At 39.3% G+C, this 27,743-nt stretch overlaps 1 protein-coding gene across 1 annotated transcript; it reads right to left on the minus strand.

Annotated features, from left to right (window-relative positions):
- Positions 1 to 202: 202 nt before the first annotated feature.
- LOC109463653 (dysferlin-like) lies at positions 203 to 22,842 on the minus strand. The gene is made up of 26 exons (XM_019760507.1): positions 22,793 to 22,842; positions 13,755 to 13,860; positions 13,209 to 13,288; positions 12,107 to 12,201; positions 11,762 to 11,867; positions 11,340 to 11,439; positions 10,608 to 10,758; positions 9,724 to 9,907; positions 9,109 to 9,171; positions 8,949 to 8,999; positions 8,093 to 8,123; positions 7,622 to 7,737; positions 7,196 to 7,242; positions 6,915 to 6,997; positions 6,568 to 6,644; positions 6,365 to 6,433; positions 6,190 to 6,233; positions 5,816 to 5,892; positions 5,272 to 5,378; positions 4,954 to 5,070; positions 4,276 to 4,459; positions 3,664 to 3,794; positions 3,135 to 3,241; positions 2,681 to 3,002; positions 1,226 to 1,378; positions 203 to 352 (listed from the first exon to the last, which is right to left on the minus strand). Exons 2-26 carry the CDS (start codon positions 13,846 to 13,848, stop codon positions 203 to 205), a joined length of 2,739 nt encoding a protein of 912 aa, XP_019616066.1. The 5' UTR covers positions 13,849 to 13,860; positions 22,793 to 22,842.
- Positions 22,843 to 27,743: the final 4,901 nt, after the last annotated feature.

Consider the following 27,743-nt stretch of genomic DNA (forward strand, 5'->3'; position numbering starts at 1 on the left):
ACTATATACAAATAATGTTACAAACATGTACAAAGTGGTCACAGTATATGCACATTTGGTTCGGTCAGTTTCCAGGTTCAGTCCTACAGTCTCTGTAGTTTTTATGAATGTATTTTTTAATGTGTGCCCACGGATATCTGAAAAAAAGATCCACGGATCTGAGATATACCCTGGTAAGATAGATAAAGTTGAAACTTGATTTTTAAACTACCATGGCATGCAGTACTGATAAACCACAGGTGTCCCCTTGTTCTGTAGCCACCCGTTGCATCTGCCCAGCGGATGTGGCATCGTCTTCTACAGTCAAACCGCGCGGGAGTGTGTTGCGGAAGATACGCTGGGCATCATTGTCCTTAAACACAAGAAAACGTGCAATGATTTATAAGAAATATTATTGTTAAAGAGACTGGATCCCTGTTGATGCGAAAATATCAATATAATGATATGAAACATCAACCTGGATATGTAACCATGGAAGGAAAATATAATAGAAAGCAATATGATGTAGCCCAACACTAGTTACCATGGTAACAGACAGTCTGGTTAAGGTCATTGACCTTTTTGGTTTGGAGAAGAAGAGGAAACGTAGTAAAAACAACATGTTTTCCTTCGGTAAACATAACCAGTCATTGTATCTTGAATCTGATGGTACACAATTTTTTTTTTCTGAAGGAAGTACGTACTTACATATTTTATGTACATTGAAAGCTCTTCCCCGTGCAGTTGATGAAGGAACTCTGTGTCATCTCTGTCCTCGCTAAACCACGCTTTCATCCTCAGGAGACAAGGAGTCCTTCCATCCTTTATATTCTTACAGCCAGGGTCCTATGTAAATATAGGTGCGGAATGGCTTAAAGAAAAGTATACATTTCCCAAGCTTTCAGTTGCAGTAAAGTACATTAGGTAGAGTGTAAATGGAAAGTACAGGGAAGCTAACTCCGTCAAAACGCAAAGGGCTTTCTTGTTGGTCAGAAATTACGAAAAGGACTTTCATGGTTGATTGATGATATACTAAAATGACTTTCTTGGTTGCTTGATAAAGGACGAAAAGGACTTTCTTAGTTGCTTGATAAATACGAAAATGGGTTTCTTGGTTGCTTGATAAAATGCAAAAATTGATTTCTTGGTTGCTTGATGAAATACAAAAAGGACTTCCTTGGTTGCTTGATAAAACACAAAAAAGAGCTTACTTGGTTGGTCAAACGCGCGACTTCCGGGTACTTACCTTGAGGTTGACATAATGTACAGACCCACAGAGCTCACCGCGTGCCCTCGCATCGGAGCAGTAGAAGACCTGGGCAGGCTTGATGCGGCGGTAGGCCACGCGCTTATCATTGATGACAAGCCACAGGAAAATATCCGGCAGACTCAGCTGTGGCTGTAATAAATAAATAAATAAACATAACTAGAGTCCCACGATCTCATACCTTCGCCAAATGATGTTAATCTTTATGACTGACAAAGCTGATCATGATTCCTCCTGATTATGCAAATAGCATCCTCATTTGCATAAATTATATCAGTTGATCATATTCTCCATCAAAAGACAGTTTTATCTTAATAAAGAAAGCCATTCTATCATTTCCTCATAAATTATGCAAATGAGGTCCTTATTTGAATAAGTTATGTTTAATGATGTTCAGCTTCACTTAACTTTTAAATACCCCAAGTATAAAGTTCCAGGCAGTAACCATTATGGAATTATAACATTTTCTCAATAATTATGCAAATTAAGTGTTAATTTACATACTCAATATCTGCCTGTGTTTCTCTCATTCTCAATTTCACATGTCACAAGCTTGAATAGTCCTATAATGTAATGCAGCTGATTTATAGAATTTCCTCATTAATTATGCAAATTACATCCAGATTTGCATAATTGTCACATAATTATGTCAAGCGTCACATAAGCTACCTACATACCAAAAATCATGAAGATCCGTCCACCGGTTCTTGAATTATCCTCTTTTGAATAATTTCAAAGAAATGTCCCTGTAGTTCCTGAGCAAGCCGCTAGGGGGCCCAAACTTGCGTCACTTCTTCCCGAGCACAAGGCCTACCTACCATTAAAATTTCGTCACCCCAGCTTGTCCAGATCACGAGATATCAAAACCGGAAGTTCAGCTGCAGTACCATTAGAAGCCGCTAGGGGGCCCAAAATCTAATCATTTCGAGGTCTCATCAAGACCTACCCACCTACCAAATATGAAGTCAATCCATTTAAGTCTTCTCAAGTTATCGTGTTTACAGACACACACACACACACATACACGAACGCCTCTGAAAACATAACCTTCTTGGCGAAGGTAAATATATAGATTAAGGTAACATTTGCAAAGCAAATACATGTTTAATTCGCATATGGTCTGCTCTGTTAATTCTTACTAAAACACATTCATATACTTGTATATGGTCAGACAGGAGTCTAAATCCCTCCTGCTATAAAATTGCAACATGATGTAACCAACACTAGTTGCCATGGTAACCGTCAGTCTGGTTCAGGTCATTGAGGTCATTGTTTGGAGAAGTAGAAACGTAGCAAAAACAATATACTTTCCTTCGGTAAACATAATAAAACCACAAGCCATAAAACTTTAAGTAAATGACCGGTTCAAATTTCAATTAAATTACAGCAATTTTAAAAATTTTTTTGGTTAGCCTAATCGACCTACGGACTTACATCATCTGATAAGTCCATAATAGTCTTCAGGAGCCCCGCAATATCGTAACTCGTTGTCTGTTTGGCAATACGATTGTGCCCGGTAGCTTCGTCAGAAGTGCCATCGATGTCGTCTGACTGGGGTATGAAGCTGACTTGCAGATCAAGGCCTCTTAGGTCACACTCTGTCTGCGCGTTGCCCAGGATGTCAGCAGCTCGTTTGGCGTCATACACAAGCCGTGACAGTTGGTGTAATCTGTAGGTCTTCAACTTTCTGTCAAGGTTGTTGAAGACCCTGCAGCTTCCTTCGTCACCACATTCTATCAGCATCTGTTTCACCAACCTTTAGACAGAGAATAATTAGATAAATGAAGACGTATATTGCAGTAGTTTTAGTTCGAATTTTAAATTGGTAATTGGCCACAAATATAGCAATACAATGATAAACTATTTTTAATAATCATCTTCTACCTACGTGCATTCGTTGGTGATGTCAGTCATGAACTGTTTCACGGCAGCAGAAAAGTTGTTGCTGATACATCTCTTCTCACAGATAGCCTTAAGCTCATCCGCTTTGTCATTCTGTGTATCAGAAACATACTATTAGCAATAGAAATACAATTTCGTCCTCTTAATATGTGGTATATCTTCCACGAATGTATTAATATCTCCAAGCAGATCATACGGTAGCAAGGCAGTATCCATTGGTCAGAGGAGGCCGAAGGTGGCCAATGGATACTGTCTGTCTGGCTAATGGATACTGCCTGGCCAATTTGATACTGTCTTTTGTGGCCACAGAAAGATCTGCTTGGAGATCATCAATCTATATGTTTTAGGCTAAACCGGTTTAGGCTGAAAAGATATAGGAAGAATAATGCAAATATTAGGTAGTAATGAATATAAATGATATTCTGAAAAATAGAATGACATTTTATGAGACATGGGAAAAGTATCATAACATATATTGATCCGTATTCTCATAGGCTTCAGACCAAAGTACCCACCAGTGTCCTGTGTAGGTTGATGAGGGCGTTGTGCGTCTGTAGTCTGTGTACGATATCCTCCCACGCACAGGAAAGGGTCAGTACAGGGCACGTGCCGTCCCAGGGTACATGGTACAAGTTCTCTTCTTCACCTGAAATAACAAGTAAGGATATATTCTATAGTGTTTGTACTCAGGTGATTGTGACGTAAGTATTGTCAGATTCCAAACGGTTTTGTAATATTTTAACGTGTCAGTCCTATCAGTTTTTCAAAATATTTGGTCACTTGTTTCTCTTTTAATTACTATGTAAATTCGTGCTTTGCTTGTCTTATGTAACATGTATTGTCTCATGTGTTGGTGGCGGCATATAAGTATAAGTAACTTGAGTGTGCCGTCACTATGTTTTGTCAATAAATGTTGCAGCAAAAAAGTATTATCTGCCATGTTGGATGTTGAAGCTAGATGTTCCAATGTAAAATTTCAATTACATAATAACAGCATAACAACATCATTTAATAAAAGTTTATAGAGCTGCCGTTCGACCTGTTGGAGAGAATTGATACACATGATGCATGCATGGTTGTATATATATTTTCTTTTAGAAGCAAGATAAAATGTGTATTTTGGTTACCGTCGCTTTGCATAAGTTGAGTCGGTGAAGTCGATGAAAAGATGGCGAACTTCTCCCAGCCCGGTGTACTGCTGCCGTAGTGGCCCATGCTGACTTCAAACCTGACGTCTCCACCTCCTCTCTCTATTAACGTGGCCTCAAGCAGGGCCACAAAAACTCTGTAGTTACGCGTAGCTCGTAGGTCCTGGAGACAGTGGTGTTAGAGACAGGCAACAATGGTTAATACCTTGAGTTCATAGTCTACATATGTGGGTGTCTTACGACAGTTGCATTTTTTTTATTTTCCAACATGTATTACAAGACATGGCGACTGCACACTGAACTTATTTTAATGCCGCCGCCAACACAGACTAACTCATGAAAGGAAAACAGACATGCTCATTTTCACATGAGTTAAGTGAAGAAATTCGTGATAAGTGCCTTTCCGATGACAGGGCAGGATTCGAACTTGGGACCTCTTGGTTCCGAGCCGAAGGCTCTGTCCTTACCCCACGCGACCCCACATATTTCAAATCGAATATTTCAGCTGCAGTTTTGTTTTCTAGCGTTTTGCAATACATTGAAGAAATTCAAGGTTCTATCACAAGCAAAACATATCTTAACGAACGTTTTTGGTTCACTAATGCAAGAGAAGTTGCTTCCGCGTAATCTATAAAAGTCAGTTAAAACAAAACCTACCTTCATGCGATCCATGGCCTTTCTTTTGATGTCAGACACTCCAGGTTTGCTCTTGGCCTGAGAAAGTTCTGTTCTTAGCTCAACCATCAGTCGCCCTCTGTAGGCCACACCTTCTACCTAATACGACAACAGGAGGAACAATTTTTTAACCAACATATTTTCCCTGTGATAACCACTTAATCAAATATACGAGTCTAGTCTAATGCAGCTTGTATTTACCGAACTACCAAACAGGTATATTCCATTTAAGGTAGTTTACTGTTTATGTATAAACAAAAAACAAGAAAGCAAAGAGACACGTTTAAATATAGTACATACTTTTCCCTTCTCCATCTCATCTTCCAGTGATGAGGAGACGTTTGTTCGTCCATCCATGGGTGGTCCATACAGATTGAGGTAACATGGTCCAAAACTGGGCAAAAATCCTAGAGGCAATGGGAATCATGTGTTTCTTTAGTGTTTGAAATTTACCGGTAAAGCATTAAAAATCAATCATTCAATCAATCAATCAATCAATCAATCAATCAATCAATCAATCAATCAAACAAGCATTTAGTTGTTGCACGTGTCTCAGATAAGAAATATTACAAGAAGTACATCAAACAAGTTAACTGATGATTCAAGCAATGATTGTTCATGATAGTAGGTCAAGTACGTCGCTAATGATTAACCGTTACCCGACAGCATGCATTATGTTAATTTTTATTCATGCTACATGCGCAAATTGCAGCACAATGTATTTATGCATACATGTACCATGCTGCGTGCACACAACATGAAAGTCATCCATGCACGTGCACATACACACAAAAGCAAAAGCGTAATCCACCTTTGTTGCCAGCAACACCAAATGTTAATGCACCTTTTTGACCAGGAAAAGAGATTCTTTCACTTCTAAGAAAGGTGGTGGCAATCAAGTCATCAAATCTCATGCGGTCCCTACAGCAGTCAAATAAAGAATGTAAGTCATAGAAATTTTTATCCAACTGTGAATAAACATCAAACGGTCTATGTCCTCGAGTGTTATATTGGACATCAGTCCCAAAGGTATTTATTAGGATGATGTGTCCCATTGATAGTTTACATTGATAATATCAATGTAAACTGAAAGTTAATGTTCAATGATATATCAAATATATGACAAATATGAATCAGGAAAATGTTCACGAAGTAAAACATTTAAGATAGTGCAAGAAAAGAGGGACAAATTTTCAAAAAGGGTAGCAAATTATTTACTCATCGTATATCTCAATCTTGACTTCTTTGGAAAGCGTTGGGAACTGAAATAACATAAATGATAAAGTTATGATGCAAAATGATAATTTATCAGCATATTATATGAGAACCAAAATGCAACCATTACCGAAGAAACAAGTACAAACGAGGATAACATATACAATGCTAATTGTACCTTATAATCAATTCGTAGCTCCTGGTTCCAATGTGGATTTCCTTTGTCTTTCAGCAGCTTTGTTTCCAACTGGAAATCATAGAACAGAATATCCACAATATAGACGGATTATGTATATCAATATCTATATCGGTACTTTTATATAAATGATAAACCTAAGATTGTCAATTTTAAGTTAAAAAACGTTAAAAGAACACAGTCACCTTTTTGCCTGAGAAATGCACCAACACATACGCATCGGGCAGGCTGTTTCCGCAACTTAGCAGAGATCCCCCATCGGCTGATGAAACGAAAAACTATCTGTTTGATCAACTACAAAGACCAATTTCTATTAAAGAGCCAATAAAGCAGCGTCAAACGTTAAAGATAAATCAAATAATATTCCAAGAAAAATTGACGTGAGTTTGCTAAATTAAATGTTCCTTTCCTTTTTTGTGACTTTTGTTCATTCTGTACAATCTGTACTGTACAAAATGCATTTTGTATACCTGACAGCTTTTTAAAGTAGATTTGACTTCAGGCGGATGAAAGAAAAAATGTAACATCTTACTCTCAGGGAGGTCCTTAGCGTGGTAAACCCTCACACATAGATTGGCTGGAATCATCTTTGTTATAGCTGGCCGAAGAAGATTTCTGGGTGAACACATTTGAACATATAAATTTGGAAAATAAAACAGATTTGAAGTTAATTGCCAATATAACCAACCAACCAACCAACCAACCATTCATTCAGTATAACTATGCCGTATTATCTTTTCTTCAATATATAGTATTCAACACAATGCACTTACAAAACACGTAAAAACAACCCAGACGTGGAAGGAAACTTACTCTTCGATGTTCCCTTTCTCCGTCAGTTTATCATCTGGCTTCTCCACCTGAAATGTGAGACAACTAAATGATTTCCGTCCCAAATACATTATAAAAGGACTCCAGTATTATTGCAAAGTAACGATTGTAATGGCTTACCAATATCTTATATCATGATTATAGAGATAAGAAATTGAAAGCTCCCATTTCTTTAAATTGGTAACGTTACAAGATAGCAATACAAGTGTACAAGTGAGAGAGTAAGTGTGTGACTGAGTGAGTGAGTGAGTGAGCGAGCGAGCGAGTGGGTGAGTGAGTGAGTGAGTGAGTGAGTTGGTAGTGAGTGAGTGAGTGAGTGAGCGAGTGAGTGAGTGAGTGAGTGAGTGAGTGAGTGAGTGAGTGAGTGAGTGAGTGAGTGAGTGAGTGATTAATTCATTAGTTCCCCACTGGAGCCGAGTCCCCATGCCCCAGGACCACCAGACTGGCTTTCAGGAACCCTCTAGAACTGGCGGCTACGTCATCAGGGTCAGTCAGCAGCATCCATTTACTCAGCAAGGCATGCTCTGGGGGAAGAGCACATTATCATGTATGTCTCAACCTCAGACAACAAGTAAAATTGATGTTTACAAAGTTCAACAATAACTCTGTCCAAGAGAAGCAAACTAGGGTAAAAGATAACTGTTGAGCTTTGTCATTGCATGATCTTGATATATTTCATGTATCAAAATATTTCAATAAAAAACTTATAATCGGGAGGTGTTTCAAGTAATCAAAACTACCCAAAGCATAACAATGAATGACGACAGTCCAAAAGTCAAGCAGCAATTTTGGAGAAGGCATAATGAAGCTATGTTAATAAGGCTCTTATGCAATCGTAGTTTTTCTTCCGTATTGATTTTATAGAAAGCTGTTATTTACCTGGCTGTTGGTAAATAGTCAAAAGGTCGATCTGGAAGAACATAGCATATTAGGTAATTGATAAAGCATACACACAAAATAACATTAAAACTAGAAAGGCCGACATTTGCTTTGGAGCAAATACAGCAATGGCTTCACCACATTTTACGACATGGCAGGGAAAGAATGAGAAACACAAGGGAAAACAATGCTTTACATTGATATAACTATAGTATGAAGTAACATACAACTAAGACTACAACAGTTGGATAGCTATTCCCTACATTATTGGTTAGGATTTTTAATTGCATAATGCAAACTGTTGATTTTCAAGAAAAAAGAAGCGTTCATGCCCCGCATTCCAATGCTGGAGCAGGAAAGCTTAAAATACCTACCAAAACACTTGAATACAGACCTACTGTCAGTATGGAATGGCTCTGTGCAGGTATTAATTAAGTTAAGCCTGTTAAATTCCAACAGCCAATCAGCAAGGAGAATAGAGGAAAGCTGCATGCCTATTGGTTGATGCCCTGCATTCCATTGTGATGACTCATGCCCAAATGTGGCAACACTGCACACTAACTCAGTAATACATTTGCTATAACACAGCCAAAAAACTCAAATAAAACCATTCTAAAAGCCTGTATCACAAAAATTAAAAAAACGCCTGGGGGTATTTGCCTACTGTACCTCCATACCAAATTTCAGGTCCTTAGGCCCCAAAATGAAGAAGCTGAATCCATTTAAAGAAATGGCAGGAGGAGAAGAAGAAGGAGGAGAATCATGAGAAAAAGCAATATGGTTTCACCACTTTGTGGTGAACCCATAAAAAACTAAAATAAAAACGACTGTAAGAATGCACATCGTTATAACCCACCTTGAACGATCCTATCAATGCATCCCTTCTCCACCTACGTGAGTCAAACACCTGGAAATAACACACAGATAAAAGACAATTCTCATAGTAACATCTGATTTATTGATCAAAAGTGATAATTAACCGTCTGAAATTTAGGGTATCTTAGTAATGATCTTACCGTGAATGACAAGCACTCCTGGAGTAGGTTAGCGGGTGACTCGTGGAAATTGAAGAAAAAAGACTGAAAACAAAATAATACAGTTCAAAATCACAGAGCAGATGTATATAAATCAAATCCATTAGTTATAGATTATTTGATATAATTATTTAATATAATGAAATACCTTTATGGTACATTCATGCCACGACGGGCTAGGTACAGGTCAAGATTTAACAGACACATAACAAACGTATGTAGAAAAGTGGAGACAAAAGATACACTACTTGACTTAGACATAAGGAACATGCAAGGATACTATACTAGGCTAATACAAAGTGTTCTAGTTACTGAGCTATACAGAGTGGTCAACTTCTTCTCGCTTTTTTGTACAATGAAAAATATGGAAACAGATCATGTTTGTGATACAGGGTTTGTCTAGACGCATCAAAAATATGAATTTATCGTTTGCATTTTTAACTGTACTAGTAGTATCATTTTCATCTAAAATAGCGTTCGTCCGTTTCAATGCGTTTTAATTCCCTACCACTGAGACCACTAGTATAGTTTTATTCATAAATCTCGTATCTATCAGCAATGGTTTGGATTATGAATCTGAAATAGAAAAGAAATTACCTCATTGAAGTTTGGATCGTGTTGGTGACGACAAACCCGACTTTGTCTGGTTCTCCCGGCCAGTGTAATCTTACACACCGGGCTGACGTTCTCTCCGTACAGGCTTCTACCCTCAATCAGCCGAACCCTGACCTGGAAGTCCTGTACTGTCTCGGACAGCTCCTCTTCCTTCCTCAAAAGTGGTCTGTGTGGAGCAGAGTTATGTCGCACCAGTCATGAACCATGGCAAGCTGACGAAAAATGTCTAGACTATGCATGATGTACATAATTACTAATAAACTGGTGGACGTCCCAACCACTAAGTATCTGACACCACTCCAGAAAAGAACGAGAACCAGCCATGCCTTCAAGCATCAGAGTTATCAACCAAAACGGAGGTGTTAAAAAATCGTACTTTCCAAGAACTATCGTAGAGTGGAACTCGTTGCCACCATCACTAGAAAGCTTTAAACAACTCGAGTGTAACAAGTCGTTCGGGGTAATGTAGCCAGTTGCCGCCACACCGCGTGCCTGCGAAGCTGGTATGTTATGCCGAAGGGCGGTTACACCGGCTATACGGATACAGATACAGGTGTACAGACACATTTACGTTCAGGACAGCATTATTTTTCCGTAGTGCCACCTTGCGGTAATCAGTTGCACTTCATTTCACCTTGGCAGGTAGCACACTGAGGCAGACAGCTTGGTAACTGCCTAAATATCGCCAACTGAGACCAATTAGGTTAAAAAAGGTATAAATTGGACTTAAGCATACAGAAAATAATTTTGTTTATAGAGTTTGAGAACCCACATTGTAAATGTAGCCACGTCTAGAAAAATAAAAGCACCTGCCTCTCATGGTGTAGTCTGTTACAAGAAGAGACATAAACCGATAATTTACTCACTTAGTCCCCAGAATGATTGCTGAACCCTTCACCACTCCTGCCGAGTTTTCTACATCGTAGTTGGCTGCTTCCATGCCGCCCCAATGGTCGGGCTGGTCGACGTCGTCTCTTCTCTCCGCTGTTTCTTCACTGGTGTCATCATCATCCTCATCTATGTATAACAAGTAGTATAAGTTGATTCATCTATTGTCTTGTACGTAGGTTAACTTGGTTATACCAACGTAATTGTCTGCAGTTTAAGAACTTACGAAAGTCGCTGTACATGTACTTTTGTTGTGTCAATAAAGTCCACTAATACAACAAGCAACAACCATGTTAATGATAGAATATACTATGCAACTCACATTTCGTGACGTAGAATAGGCTAGCTGACACTAATTTTGATGTACCGACAATGCATTAACAAAGATAACTACATCAAAAATCTACAACTGAAAGGGGAACTACGATACGTGCTTGCAATTTGCAACTTAGTCGCATTTGTGAAGCAATTTTTATTTTATGTCTAGTGGTGACGTGAATATAAGCATTTTGCTTGAGCGCGTCACCACTATGTATTGTATTTTGGCATGTTGAAAAAAACAACACATTTTTAGTTTAATCCACGTATTCATGATACTTCGCAAATGTGACAGCAAATCCATGACGAAAGTGTACACACACACATTATCACAAATTTTGGAAGAGGTCACAGTATATCAACTATGATTTCTGTTCATTATCTTTATGCACCTTCTTCAGAGTCTGATTCAGATTCAGACGGAGGCATGGGAAGTGAGCTGTCCTCGGCTTGTCCAGGTGGGATATACGTCAGCCTGAGGGTCACTTTGGACTGGAACACAACAGAACAAAACAAAATTGCAGGTTTAATTATCCGGCATGGCGGAAAACATTGAATCGTAGTCACGTGAGTGCAAACACTACTAAATGTAGCTTGCACGAAGTATTCAATTCAAAATAAACAATTATCCGTTGATATGATTCCAAATTGCCAAATTCAGATCAACCTGAATGCTCCTCATGACACTCTAGCATATTCTGCATTTCATAAGGTATATACGTGTTAATTAAGCACGGTGTTTTTTTAATGTAATTGGCGATAGATATATGCTAGTTATAGACACATTATCAGTGGGAATATTGACATTTCTTACCTGTAGTGCCTTTCCAGTCTCATCGTGTAGATGGGAGGATAGCGCTGTCTTGTTGCCGGGGTTGGTGAATACTTCCTTTAGGGAGATATTTGCTCGACCAAATACCCTGTACACCAATGGAAAATAAGATACCAGTATTATGGAAAAGCTAAACTATTTGCATAATGGATAGTCTCACAGAATTTGAAACTTTGGTATGTTCCTGGTGTCTGCATCTAAATAGCCGACATAGCCACCCTTTGGCGTTACACACCAGTTTAAATTGTCAATGTGAAGAAGGTGTCAATTCTTTTGTTTATTGTTTCTGGTGACAATTGTAATGGTTATTTAATGTAGTGACCATACCTGTCCTTAAATAGTCTGATTTTTTCCTTAAGCACCACAGACAACTGGTCAGCCTCGATGTTCAGCCCCAGTTCCACCAGGTTCCACGTGATATTCTAAGCAAATAAATATACATTTATTCTATGTTCAACTTGAAAAGATGTAAACAGTGCTTCAAATAGTGATAAAGTAGGGCAGAGGAAGGCAGCAATGAGAGTCAATTAGCTGTTATCTATAATTCATCTCCGGCCTTGCGGGACCACCTCCGATCCAGGCTTCCCTGCCCCCGCAGTGCAACCATACCACCGGAGGTGTCCAGGGGTGTCCCGGGTAGAACGGAGATAAACCGACCGGTCTGGAGAGTGGGCCGGCTGGTCCGGGGGTGGTCCGAAGGCGGGCCCGGAGATGTACATGTTCCGGTGGCTGCATCGGAGGTCTTATACACCATTGTTTACCCCATGACTGCTTTAATATTCATCAAACAAAGAAGAAATGAACTAAGATTCAGGAACTAATGTACATCCCTTTCCGGACCACCTCCAATCCGGCCCCGGAGATTATTTTTATTCCTGAATTCTCATATCTTCTTAATTAGATGACTATTAAAACAGGTATACCGGTAAACAATGGTGTATAGACGCCTAAAAAGTTACAGGTACGTATGTATGCTGAAGACTAAAGAACCCAAATGTTATAGAAGAAGTGGGTAAATTCGCCTTCCATTGTCTCAAAAGAAGAAGTCAAACCCAGCAAAACTACTACCATGTGTGTTGTAGAATGTAGTATGGTGTTTGTATATATATAATTGGTTTATTTGCTTGTATCAACATATTTACAACATATCTCGCAGCCTTGACATACAGGGCTGAATTCTGATCAAGTTGTTTACAATATAAGTTATTAATAGTAGGGATATAACACCATTGTATTTTCTTTTTGTTTCATACATGTTGCTTGTATCCGCAATTAGCCCTCGGGCATGTATTTGCAATACCATTTCTTTCTAAACGTCCCATGGTTTCGTAATGCTACCGATATTCTCTCTCAATTAGTGGTAACGTTTGATGATGATTGTTGCACACACGTACACACTGCAGTTTAATGATGGTAGTTACAGCTTTACCTGCTTGTTCCATCTGGCAGGACGGGGAGAACCTTCGTCTCGAACTCTCACATCCACTGATGACGTCTTGAATGTCTCACCTTGAAGCACGAAGAAATCAGACACAAGAAAGAAATCGGAGGTTCAAAAGCAAAGTGGATATGGTTTATGATTTACATCATACAATTCAATATTGTCTTATGCCACCCTAGGATCTGCTTGAAGATTAACATAACTCTTGTGGGTGTGCCTTCTGTACAGCTTTAAGGCCCCATTAGTATTCTTACTAGTTTTTAATATTACTACAATTGTATATAATGAATGACATTTTATAGCAGTGTATTGTATTGCATTTTTATGACTATTGTATGCTATTGTAGGAATTTTGTATTTCATGTCAACAATTGTTCGACTTTGTAATTTGTATTGCACTGTATTTATATTGTTGTGTTTGGGAGGACAACTTGTAAAGGTGTCAATACACCTGTTTTGTCCTCCCTTCCACTTGTTTGTACTTGTGGTTAATTCTAATAAACATAAACAAGTAAACAAATAAACAACATCTACCTCGGAACTGAAGCCCAACGTACAGTCGATGTTCCTGCGTGTCAGCAAGCGACGCTTCGAGATCCACAGAGACACTGGAACAGACCAGCGCCATGCTGCTGTCCCTCTGTGAAGCAAACATGACACAATTTTTACGGCTCTCGGTGACAAATGTGCAGATGTTAGCACATTGTCGCACCAAATCCGTAGTGTGTTTTGGACACACAGTTAGACAGATTAGCCTAAGAGGCTCGGTGGGCATCACTCGACCGGTCGGGGGGTGGGGGTGGGGGAGTCGTGTCAAGGGCCTTTCCCAAGGGCACAACGTCTGACCACGGTGAGTATCGAACCCGGGACCTCTCGGTTCCGAGTCCAACGCTCTAACTGTTGCGCCACTACGCCAAACATGAGACAATAATTCTAGACATAGAACATCTAACTATATATAATTATACCTGCAGTAATTAACACCTAATTGTTACTATTTTAGCCTCGAAAGTCGGCAAACTGTACTACATGTAACTCCCCTGGCATGTTATCTATCTGGCCAATTTCTACACTTTCCAGTCGCCTCTAAAGCAAAGGAGAGGCTTCTACTTTTTCTTGTTATTTAGAATATACAACTTATTAATTACCATGGCCTAGAGAGAAGCATGTGTCATTTGCAACCAATTTCCAGTTTTCTAATTAAACCGTACGGCACGACTACGTCCTTTTGGTAAACGTCAGTCCATCTGGCGACCTCATTGTTTTCATTTTGTCTCCTGGAAGTTATGAATATGTAATGTCATACACTGTCTGCTGACATCACATACGTCAATCCAACGTGCAACTTTCCCACACAGTCTGGAGGCCGTGTCACTGAACTGTGGACAGTACAACATGTCAATGTCCAGACTTATTTCTTTCTCACTGAGAAGGACGCGCACATGTAATACGGGTTCACTGGCACTGACTACAGACACGTTTTGTTTATGTTCAACAGCATGCTGTCAGGTGTTTTACCAAAGAGAAAAGAGAAAATATCTTGTCACTCTTTCATGTGTGTAACCTTTTTGCTTAAGCTTTACTTCAGTGTCTACATCCGACCATGTGGCAAGTAAACCAGTATGTAAAACACTAAATGTTTCTTCAAATCACATTCAAGCACATGCTGTTGAGATCTTAAGTAACTTTACACATACACATTACTAGTACTGGAAACTATGTCATCTACATAATTATGTGGCCCTTCACAAGAAAAGGATAGGAAACTAGATACAACCTACACGTTATATAAGCGATAATAGTTAATGTATGCCAGTACCCTTCACATTCGAGACCGCTTGTATTTGTTACATAAACACGGTCCGGACAGATCCACAGATTTCAATCAAAGAAACCCACATCCACGTTTCCTTGACACGACAAATCGGCCAACCAAAGCTTGCCTGTGTAGGCTGTGTCTGTCAAGATCGCTCATACATACATACATACATACATACATACATACATACATACATACATACATACCAGGGCTTGAAATACTGGGTACATGTGCACCTTAGTGCACCCAAAATTGGAGCTGTGCACCCATTTTTTTTCTGTGGGTGCCCTGGTGCACCCAAATATTTTTGCAGGTATTTTTGTACATATTATATGTATACAGTAATACTGGGTATTCTTGGCATCTAAGGGTCAGAAAATCTTTGTTGTAGTACTTGTTTAAGATTTTGAAGTCAGCTCCCATTTCAGATTCAAGCTCAGAAGAGGAGCAGTAAGATCTGTAATTAGATTTTGTTTTATATGGTGAACCCAAAAAATTTCTGTGCACCTAAATTTTTAGGTTGGGTGCACCAGTGTACTTATTCCCAAAAATGAATTTCGAACCATACATACATATGCAATGGTCATGGCAAGGGCAGTGTAGTATTCAATCTCCGTGGTCTGGGTTATTTGCTATATATGGCAATTCTGTCTGGTACATGCAATTTTATTATTCAGGGAAAAAGATGTTGAATATATTAAGTCCTCTCCCTATAAAATCATATCATATAACCAGTTGAATTCAGTACGAGTGTATTTCAGTCTGGTAGACTGCACGGTTGCCACCAGCGTTGATTTCGTCAAACAACACACAGCTAGGAGAAACAAAACATCCTTCGGAAACTGGTCAGACGTCATCAACCCACATACTGCTAGGACATCAAAACGTCTCTTAGCAGTCAAGCAGCCGTCATCAAAAACACACAGCTACGACATCAAAACATCTCTCAGTAGCCGAGAAGACGTCACCAAACCACACACGGCTAAGACATCAAAACATCTCTCAGCAGCCGAGAAGCCGTCATCAAAATACACACAGCTACGACATCAAAACATCTCTCAGCAGCCGAGAAGCCGTCATCAAAATACACACAGCTACGACATCAAAACATCTCACAGCAGCCGAGAAGCCGTCATCAAAATACACACAGCTACGACATCAAAACATCTCACAGCAGCCGAGAAGCCGTCATCAAAATACACACAGCTACGACATCAAAACATCTCACAGCAGCCGAGAAGACGTCATCAAACCACGCACGGCTAAGACATCAAAACATCCTTCAGCAGGTGAACTGCAGGTTTGTCACTTTTGCTGAAGGTATAAAAAGTCAACTTCCATCATCAAGTTCCTTGACCTTGTCGCACGATCGCAAACAGGGGACATTTTGGGGTGTCCGCTGTCCTGTTACATGTAGGTAAAGGCTGTCTAAAATCTGTCGGCGGTTAACGTTGGTTACGGCATCGGACGGCCTAGCTATATATAGGGTGAATTTGACCGCACCGTGGCCGGTCTCGTCAGGCGGAAGACAGACAAAGTAGTTCCGCGCGGTGGGGAGCCATAGAAAGCCCGACCTGTGTTTTTACTGCCTTTTATGTTCAAATAGACTGAACAAAGAAGGTTTTGTCTTTGAGATTTTGAGCAGCATACGTTCACAGATTGTTGTCACCAGTGAGGCCATCATGATTCGAAAGCGTCACGCTTTTGAAGTTCAAAGACAGTTCTACCTGTTCATTGTCCCCCTTGTTTTGTTTTGGGGTATAACTTGTGAAGGACACCACAAGACCAGCAAGCTTAAGAGATGCACGATGCAAGCATCACTGGCGTGCAAACACATTACGGTTGCGATATCCTGCAGGTATCCGAGTTTCGAGCTAACCGACCTCCCCACACATTTACCAGCTAACGTTGCCAGCCTGGATGTCTCGATAAACTCCATCAAGAACCTGACACATCTCCCACCTCTCAAGAACCTCTGCACATTTTATCTCCAATACAACCGTATTGAAACTGTCTCTTGGATGGTACTCAGAAACCTACCGGCTTTACAATATCTGTTCCTGTCTAATAACAGAATTACGCGGGTCAACTTGGGCGTCGTGAAAGACTACCTTCCTTATCTGAAGTTGGTAGATTTGTCCAACAATAGCCTCACAACTTTGTCTGAGAACAACTTAGGCCTCCCCTATTTTGAAAAAGCGGAACTTAATATTGGGAAAAACCCTCTCAATTGTGACTTCAGAATGTTTTGGTTGATTTGTAGGGCTAAATGCTATCGAACGTGTGTTGAGGATGGGGGATCAGATTTATCCTGCTGTTATAAGTGTAAAGTCTGCTTTCTTGACTTTCGGTCTAGGCGCGACAGTTTGCTGTGTGCCGGACTGCCTTTGGATAAGGTCGTCCTTCCTCCTTTTATGTGTGAGATACTGACATTTACATCTCCTACAACTCTTATGACGCAGACGTGTACTCTTGGGCGGGTTGCAACAACTCGTTCTGTTCCCAGTCGAGACCAACACACTGACGGAATGATCACCCAGGGCACGTTTGGCTCAATTTCATCGAAGACTGAACTAGAATCTTCTGTGTCCTCGATTCCACAGACACCTGCGTCTACAAGAAGTATTTTTGGTCAAACTCTTTACAACACTACACCTACTCAACAACTAGAAACTGATCACGGCGGGGTAAATATAGTACAGACTGCTCTCATTACGTTTGCCTGTTGTGTGGCATTTCTTTTCATCACGCCACTGGTGGTGAAAATAATCATGATGTGCCGATCAGCTAGTTCTGAGGAGGATAATTCAGTGACTACAGATAACGTCACAAGTCAATTGCAACATGTCATTCCACCTATAGAAAACTCTGCCTACCATCGAAACTGCAACACGGCGCCTTCGCAACAGCAAGATTCTAACAACATATCCCTGACCCGAATGTTACCACCGATTCAAAACGCCATGTATCACAGGCAATGCAATACAGGGATCCCTCAACCACCTGATTCAGGTTTGGCTCAGATAATTCCACCGATAGAAAACGCTGCATATCATCGAAACTGCAATACAGGGGTAGCACAGCAAGACTCTACCGACATATCTTTGTCTCAAATAGTACCACCGATTTCAAACGCCATGTATCACAGGCAATGCAATACAGGGATCCCTCAACCACCTGATTCAGGTTTGGCTAAGATAATTCCACCGATAGAAAACACTGCATATCATCGAAACCGCAATCCAGGGGCAGCACAGCAAGACTCTACCGACATATCTTTGTCTCAAATAGTACCACCGATTTCAAACGCCATGTATCACAGGCAACGCAATACAGGAATCCCTCAACTATCTGATTCAGGTTTGGCTCAGATCATTCCACCGATAGAAAACACTGCATATCATCGAAACGGAGGGACAGCACAGCAAGACTCTACCGACAACTCTCTGTCCCAAATGGTGCCACCAGTTCTCACACTGGAAAACGCTGCACCCGGAGATACACAAAACTCAACAAGACCGAGACTGAACAGTAATTGTGCTGCCTTACATAAAATACAACCATCAGGTCACAACATTAATTGCGTCACAAACAGCCTGGGCCTAGCGTCGTTACAGAAGTTTCCTCATACAAAAATACTTGTAACAAACGTGGATTCGCCTCCAGGGACACCAAGCATTATACAAGCCGTGCAACCAATGTGTACTGTCGGCAGAATTAATTCACAAAAATCAGAGGCTGTAAATGACTTGGACAGAAGGAAAACTGTCTCAATACCACCAAACAACTTGGGCATGGAGTCGTTACGGAACCCTTGTCACTCCAAAATGTTTGCAACAACCCCGGTAGCAGTAAGGAATCCGGGCAAAGGAGGTAACCCTTCCCGTAGACCATTGCCAGAGCTACCAATAGGAGTGAATTGCCCTCAGTCTACCTATGCACATCCTTCTAGCCCTGAAGAAAATGACACAGCCTCTGAACACGAATACAACGAAACATCAGACTACGAGAAAATCCCTTAAAATAACATTTCCCTTGTTTAAAACTGTTGGACTTTTTCTTTTCAATATTATAGGATGACTTTTATATGACACGCTTGGAAGGACACACTGTCAGACAATTGTAACTAAAGATATGCGTGTGTCTGGCTTCAAGATATTGGTTGAATGTATGCATTACGAAATGCAGTGTGTGTGAGGGTCAAAGACTTTCTACAAAGGCCATTCAACTCTATGGACAAATGCATTTTAGTTCAGTTTTAGTTTAATTCTAAAAACAATTAGATGGTCCAATTTATTAAACGCTGACAGGAAATATCTGAACGTATTGCGTTTAACACATTAAGCACATATTTCACGAATTAATTGTGTACATTACTATTGCTTAATAGCTGTTTTTCCTGGAATTTAGACTGCACAAAATGATAAAAGAACTGAAATATAAGCCACTGTGTCATGCCTATTTCATTACGAGTATGCTATAAAACAAAGTAGTTTAGTTGTGTTGTATTGACTGAGAAATATTTTACATATACATGTAGCTATGCTTACCGAAAGAAAACATACTGTTTTTGCTCAGTTTCTTCTTCTTCTCCTCCAAACAGTGACCTCTGACCTGGTCAATGACCTGAACTAGACTCCTGTCACCATATATGGGAATGTATTTGAGTAAGAATTAACAGAGCAAAACATATGCGACGGTAAACATTATGCATTTGCTTTGCAAATGTTACTTTCTAGTTTCCAGATCCATTTTCAAGCTATCACTGATACCATAACCTATCAATTATAAGTGAATTCGGCTTCTGCTCGCTTCGTGATGGTGGGAATGTATATTATGTTTTATATCATATGGAAGGTCCCTGCTTCCCCAATACCATTACGTACAACAACCGCGGAATAGTTAATATTCATGCCATGTCATCTTCCCACGCAGTTGAAGCAATCACATGTAGCTAGCTAGATATTGTATCGCTATTAGGCACATGCCTGGCTGACTGACAGTGGCAATTATGTAGGGTCACAATGACTTCGAATTCAATCAAAACAAGACCCATTGAGTACATGACTTTTAAGACTGTCACAGGAAAGTTACAATGGAAACTCTCACGCACCGTCCCTGTTGCATTCCAAAACATGTTTCAGAATGGACCACGTTTTAGAATACAACAGGCATTCCACTTCGTGTTATTCCAAAACATATTTTAGAGTGGGCTACGTTTTGGATGACATAAACATTCCGTTTCATAGTATTCCATATTGTATTTTGGAATGGAATATGCTTTGGAATGCAAAATACCCCCATAATCCATACAGCAAATGCCAGCCTGTCCCTTCTAATTCTTCAACAATTCCGTACACGGTCCGTCTATGTGTAAATAAATCTCTATACCCGAAGTCTTACCTGTAGTGTAGGTCCCACGTCACGGTGGGTTGCTGCAAAAACCTCACAAGACCCTCGTCACTATCCATACAAATTTCCGCTCCAATTCCTCTGGTTGTTGTCTTTCTTTTTATCGCAAAACCAACGCCTTTGTCTCGACTCCTGAGACGGTTTACAAAACTTTTTGTTGTTGTCGTTGAATGATTGAAATATTTTCTACTCTGAGATGTCACTTCCAAGGCCATTGCCTTGCCCAGCCCTGTAGGTTTGAACTTTGAACTTTATTTGATAAAAACAACATGGCAGGAGAAACTCCTGAATCGTGTTGTGATTTTACAACGGTCTAAAATTCAAAATAAAACAGTCTAAAATTCAACGATACAGATAAAATGCAATAAGTCATCATTAACTAAACATAGTACATATAATGTATACAATTTTACGACAAGTTCACATACAAATGATAACATCTGTGTCCATAATATCACCAGAGTCCATAATATCGCCACCTTGAGAAACAGTGTGCTTAAAGATATCTTTACTGCAACATACCCTAGATATGTACATTTGATGTGTAAAGGAGTGCATACCAAAAGTATGTTGAAGTAAAAATATCTTTAAGCACACTGTTTCTCAAGGTGGCGATAGTATGGACCCTGGTGATATTATGGACACAGATGTTAACTAATCTGCAGAAGAAGGTTTGAAGGCAGGGTACGTTATGTAAACACCTGAACACGTCCACTTTTTCATCACAAGACCATGAACTATGTGCAACGCTGAACAAACATTTCACGTTTCATTGTCACTGACCTCTTAAGTTAGGGTGCACGATTGACTAAAGAAAAGGGCTGACAGAGAAAAACAAACAGTTGAATATAACCGTGGCCTTTTAGAAAATGGCTGACAAAATGTACACAGACGCCAAGAGATATTTTTGTTTTCTATCAGCAACACCAACTAATTCTGCATAGACAGTAAGAAGAAAACTATATCAGCAAGAAACTTGTTATAAAAATATTATACTGTCTTTTGGTGCTAAAACGTTTGTCTCTATAATTACTTGTATGCACAACCCTGGGTAGCCTTGACCTGATAGTAACCTCTGAGTCAGTTGATTAATAACTCATCGATTCATGTTTTCAAAACGGTTGCTAAAGTGGTCATCAGACGTCATTAGATATGTAGAACTAGCCTTTAAATATTAGATCTTCTATCTATTTTGGAAAATTCCCATTTTTACACAACGTAAAAATTTAAGTATTTCTGTACGTTTAATTTCTATTTGGCACGGGTAGTTATGGCTTTTCGGAGAGGGAATTTAATTGTTCTTTGACATATGACAAAATATTGACAAATTATCCAATTCATACAATGTGTAAAACTGCTTAAAACTGCTACTGAGTGACTTCACTTCAATATCAAAGCTCACAAAACATCTTAACTATTATTAATATAGATTAATATCATTTCAATAGCGATAAGAAAATGGAATGATACTTGAAATAGTTAACTCTTGTTGCCAACTATGAGTGACTTAACTTCAAATATTTGAGAAACGATTGTACAAAATGTAAAGGCAAAAAAAAAACGACGGCGCCCATGATCAACCATGTGTTCAAGTTCTCTCGTACGGTATATATTGTAACCTTTTGAACGTAGACGTAATTTGATACACGTGTTTGTGACTTGTATAGTGTTGTGAATATTCAAGTCACACGTTAGAGGTACGGGTAACATACTGTTGACGTGCCTATACCATGGCTAGCGTTTTCACGTTTCACAAAACCACCTGTTGTGGGACTAAATCTTCGCAGGAATGCCCCATTCACGAAAGGGGGGTCACGATAATCAGAGAGAATCAGAATTGTATGTAAATATGATAATCCTAGGATTTAGAGAGAGGCCTAGTAAGTAAAACGAATAGTGAAAGTTTTAAGCCCCTGTCACCATGATGATAGCCTAATATGGCCTCCTGAACACTTCGGATCCGAATTCCTCCCAACCATTGATAGTCAGTACTAGTTCGGGAGTAAGGTCGGCTGTGGTTGGCAGGTGTTTGGCAAGCTTAGGTCGGCTGCTGTTTGGCTTAACGTATACCATACACATATCACATATAGTATGAAAGTCAAGCCATAAAGTTCATCGCACAACGATTGTCACAGGTACAATGTATGGCAGATAGATAATAAGCTTGCTAGCTGGTATGAGTCTATCAAAACTCTACATATAGGGTCAACGTGTTCTATGTGTGGCAGACTGTTGAATAGAACTACTAAGAACTAGACTACACCCTGGATAAGCCATGATGGTAACATGTCTAGAATAATCTTCAAAATGCACAGCAGAAACGCATATCTGAATGCCTTACCTGCTAGGACGGAGCGGCTCTGATTTGTGCCCTTCGTACCCCAAGTCCTGATCCTGTTTGTGAAGTCAAGCCGAACTTAACGCTATTTGAACACGTAACCTAACCCCACTCAGCAAACAACTACATTTTGTACTATGTGTAGTATCACGTAGCTTTTCAAAAGCTTCAGAAGTGGCGAAGTTGTACCACTACCTACAATCTTTACAATTCGTCCTAGTTTAATGAGCTTAGTGGAGATTAGTTTTGTTTCAAAGTATACCTACTAATCTGATGTCAGAAAGGAAACAAAAGAAATTCTCGGGTTGCTAGCGAACAGAGAGGCGGTCTGTTTTAAGAGGCCGCTGCTTGTATTTCTTTGTGTTCTCCTAATGATGTTTGACCGTGTTAGAAAGGGAACGCTTTACCCATGTTTATTATATTATCTAGGGTAAATCTACAAAATGACCAACAACAAATGACTAAACACACAGAGTACAGTATATTTCGAACAGTATAGGCTTCTTTCTGCTGGAATTGATTTTGGCATTAACAATATCATATACGAGTATGTTGACCATCAGTGATAGGTAATTGATGTAATTGTGTGTTGTGAATATTGACCAAATGAATGCAAAGTTCACCAGATCGGCTATGTTTTTGGTGACGTCTCAGGGAGGAGCCTAATGGTACAGTATTGTGTGCAATTCGCAAGAATTATAGGAATGGTACAGGCATTTTGTCCACAGGCATGCGGAATGTCCACAGGCATTTCTCTGACCCACATCCATGCCCACATTCCTGGAACCCTGAAGACCTGTCTGCCCCAGATGGCTCTACTTTCTGTGACCCCGGGGCTCGTTCACTATGCACTCAGGGGAGGAGTGTACTGTATCTGTCTAGACTTAACCAAAGTCCAAGTACCAAGTCTTCTTCAAAATCATGAAATGATGGCAGTGCCATGCAAACAATAACCCTAACAGCAACCACCGTCGCCATGGCAATGTATGTTTTCATTGCCAGTCTTGTTGGCAGTGTGTGTGGTGAGCCCTGGCGCATTACAAGGCATTACAAGGCCTTTGAAGAAAACAAAACCATTAATGGATTTTCGTCAACCTGTAAGCCTCACAGCACACTCCGCAATGTGGGTAAATCACAAGATACATTTGTGTGGATGAGGAGAATACTAGTTTACGTCAATGCACTAGTATATAGCCTAGATGCCAGATTGACCATATGCAGGCTAACAGGCAAACATGAACCTACACTGGACTTTGCATAGCCTGACCAGGCAACTTTGTGCATATATGTTGTAAATAATTTCTATATGTGTCTTTTGTATATATATTAGTTTAGATGTATTATTTTTCAATGTGAACGCTGTTTTTCAAATAATGTGACAAATTGTACCTAATTCAGGGGGATGCGCTTCTGCTCCCCTTGCTGTTGTACATTTGTAAAATGATGAGCAATAAATAAAGAACAAAGAACAAAACATGTCCCAGGAAATTCTGCACGACCCCCTGACTTCTAAAGCCCCTGGCTAAGGCCGGGTAGGGACATTATACTTCTTTTCCCGGGGCTATGGCCGAAGGGATTAGCAGATCGGGCAGTTTTCGGGAACAAAAAGCACCATATAAAAGACAACAAAAGTGTTGACAAAAATTCCTAACGAGCACTATTTGTATTTATTGTTACCTTCATTTGTAATGTGAGATTTTAAATGTGAGATTTCTACCTCTATTTTAAATATGATATAATGTTTTGACCTGATACTCTGATATTTTAGATTATTATTATTATTATTATTATTATTATTATTATTATTATTATTATTATTATTATTATTATTATTATTATTATTATTATTATTATTATTATTATTATTATTATTATTATTATTATTATTATTATTATTATTATTATTATTATTATTATTATTATTAACATTATTATTAACATTATTATTATTAACATCATTGTTATTATTATCATCATTGTTGTTGTTGTTGTTGTTGTTATTATTATCATTATCATGGATGTTGTTATTATATTCTCGTTCACGCAAACGGCCCACCCGGGCTCCTGTTTGGAAACGTGACTTATACCACAATAACACAGCCCATGTGCACACAGTCGACATTATATACATAGCTATATAGATTTCCTGCGTATGTAGTCTACACACGCACCTGTGCACAACAACATTTCAATAGGCCGCCACTTAAGCTCCCAGGGCTTGTAAATGTAGACAAGCACTTTACAACAACCTGACTTTCCAGATGTAAAATATCCTGGGTGCAGGTGTTTTAGAGCGCGTTTGTAATTCTGTACATTAAACAACCTGAGACACATCCACGTAAGGCCCCGTTCACACGAATACGCTGTAAGCGGTTTCGATCCGATTCCACCGAAGCCGGATTCAAGCTATGGCCCCATCTGATGAACGCTCCAAATCGCATTGAAAGCGCCTCGATCCCAAACCACCTCGGGAGGTAGTTTCAAACCGGTTTCACCAAATCGCGATTTGCATCTGAACGCAATGTGATTGCAATGTGACTTAACCGGTTTACTTTATATATTGACCCGGTCATGGATTATATACTGGGTGATGTTTCTTTACTTATATGCAATGCCAAAATTTACGTGGCAGCAACTTAAAGAGCAGTGATGACCGAATAAAGTGCCCATTCTAGGACGAGCTTCACCGCCTCTGGTGGGACCACGGCTGCATTCGGCCGAGGTACGCTGGGAGGGGGGTACCAGCAAGCAGGACGTTGACCTCTGACATTAATAACACGCTTCCTTGCGTGTTTTCATCAAACAACAATGAAAGGTAGTTTCGGAAAATCCTGCTCGGATGCGGTTTAAAAGGAACGTGTGGCATGTGGACCAGATGTGAGGAATACGATTTACCCGATCGCGGTTCAGGCGTCTCCGTGTGAACAGGGCCAAAGAACCTGCGCCACAGGAGAAGGCAGCTTGTTTTTATGCCCACTGACGCAGGTGCGGCTTGTAATTACCAAACGAACAATGTAATATAGCTCTGAATGTCACGGAGCGGCAAAATATTACATATCTAAGGCTGAAATGAATGAAATTATGTGCTCTTTGGTGTCAAATGTGTTAACGTAGCTATGGCGTCATTAGATTCGTTTTGCCTGTAAATCCAATCGTCGATGAAATAAGAGCATATAATAAAAACTCAAAATGAGCTCTTTCAATGACCCTATTCATTTGTGCCTCTTTCAGCGATAAATAAGGATTAGAAATCTGATAAACCTTGCAAAAAGATACCAGACGATATCATATACCCCGCAATATGGGAATTTCGTTTCTTTATTTCCTGTAACAAGCTTCATTGACATTTGATCTCGGCAGTTCACAGCACAAGACACGAGAACGCAGCTGGCTAATCACCAGGCTTCATACACACTAAAGGTCAACACAATCAGGTACTACTGTGAAGAAAGGACGCTCCGTTACAAGTCTACAAGAGCCGTGCAAACAAAATGTCACCAGATTGTTTATCCAATAATTCTCGATATAAAATTGCTTCAGTTGTACATTACCTGAACATTTACATTCGACTAGGCATTGTCAATATCTCTTCATACACACTAAAGGTCAACACAATCAGGTACTACTGTGAAGTAAGGACGCTCCGTTACAAGAGCCGTGTAAACAAAATGTCACCAGATTGTTTATCCGATAATTCTCGATATAAAATTTATTCAGTTGTACATTACCTGAACATTTACATTCGACTAGGCATTGTCAATTTCTCTTCATACACACTAAAGGTCAACACAATCAGGTACTACTGTGAAGAAAGGACGCTCCGTTACAAGAGTCCACAAGAGCCGTGCAAACTGGTTGTTTATCAAATAATTCTCGATAGAAAATTCACATTACCTTAACATTTATATTCTACCAGCCATTGTCAATATCTCACGAATGTTGGTCCCACGAATTGCTTTCGCGAAAGCAATCATCTCTGACTGACATTAAACACAATTGCAAACATTCATTTTTTTCCGTCGCAACAGGTTTGAATTACCATAATAACCATTATACATAGTCATGCGATTTGAAATGGCAGCCTACCTAGGTACCTAGACAAGGGATGTACCTAAACATTTAACATGATTGTCAGAAGAATATAATAATAATTCTCACACCATCAAAGATTCGGCGTTGAGCAATTATGATATATTGGATCAAGGACATTTCCAATGTCCTTGATTGGATAGAAAGCACTGCACATTCGTTATCTTACCTATGGCTACATTAGATACATTTTAACTATATGAAATCAACTGCCGATATCCCAAGAAGTTTGAAAATTACAATCTCTTTCAATAACTATATCTATTTGTCAATATTTACCAAGAATTCGAAACCTGGTCATCATTATTGTAAAAAGACATTAAACTGTTGACACGTAGGCCCCAGTATGACAACATGTTTTCTTTTTGTTTCCTGAAAAAAATACTTCCTAGATCCTTGACATTTCATTTCTGCAGCTCACAGTGCCCTATAGCTACACGCGGCTTAGCTGGCCTACTTACCATGCTTCATATAAACAAACGCAATCAGTTACTACTGTGAAGCAAGTCTATTTTTGACGGCCTTTCGAAGAAAATGTCACCGGACTGTACATGTGTGTCCAACATTGTGAAAGGTGAAGGAGGGTGGCTTGTATAAGCCTAATAGGCTTCCTCACTTCTCCTGCAGTGTTTTTATTCAATTTACTCCACTTCGTATTTTGTATCTTCATGCGAACAATAAATAAAATAAAATAAAATAAAATAAAATAAAATAAAATAAAATAAAATAAAATAAAATAAAATAAAATAAAATAAAATAAAATAAAATAAAATAAAATAAAATAAAATAAAATAAAATAAAATAAAATAAAATAAAATAAAATAAAATAAAATAAAATAAAATAAAATAAAACAAAATAAAATAA

This window comes from Branchiostoma belcheri, unplaced genomic scaffold, assembly GCF_001625305.1.
Source record: "Branchiostoma belcheri isolate BF01 breed outbred unplaced genomic scaffold, Haploidv18h27 scaffold13, whole genome shotgun sequence".
NCBI classification, from domain to species: Eukaryota; Metazoa; Chordata; class Leptocardii; order Amphioxiformes; family Branchiostomatidae; genus Branchiostoma; species Branchiostoma belcheri.

Coding starts and splice junctions, on each gene's coding strand:
- LOC109463653 (XM_019760507.1), bottom strand. CDS start 13,848: ATGGCGCTGGTCTGTTCCAGTGTCTCTGTGGATCTCGAAGCGTCGCTT. Junction 10,759..11,339: donor TGAATCAGACTCTGAAGAAG/GTGCATAAAGAT, acceptor TGTTATACATAG/ATGAGGATGATGATGACACC. Junction 6,998..7,195: donor GAGAAAGGGAACATCGAAGA/GTAAGTTTCCTT, acceptor GTGTTCACCCAG/AAATCTTCTTCGGCCAGCTA.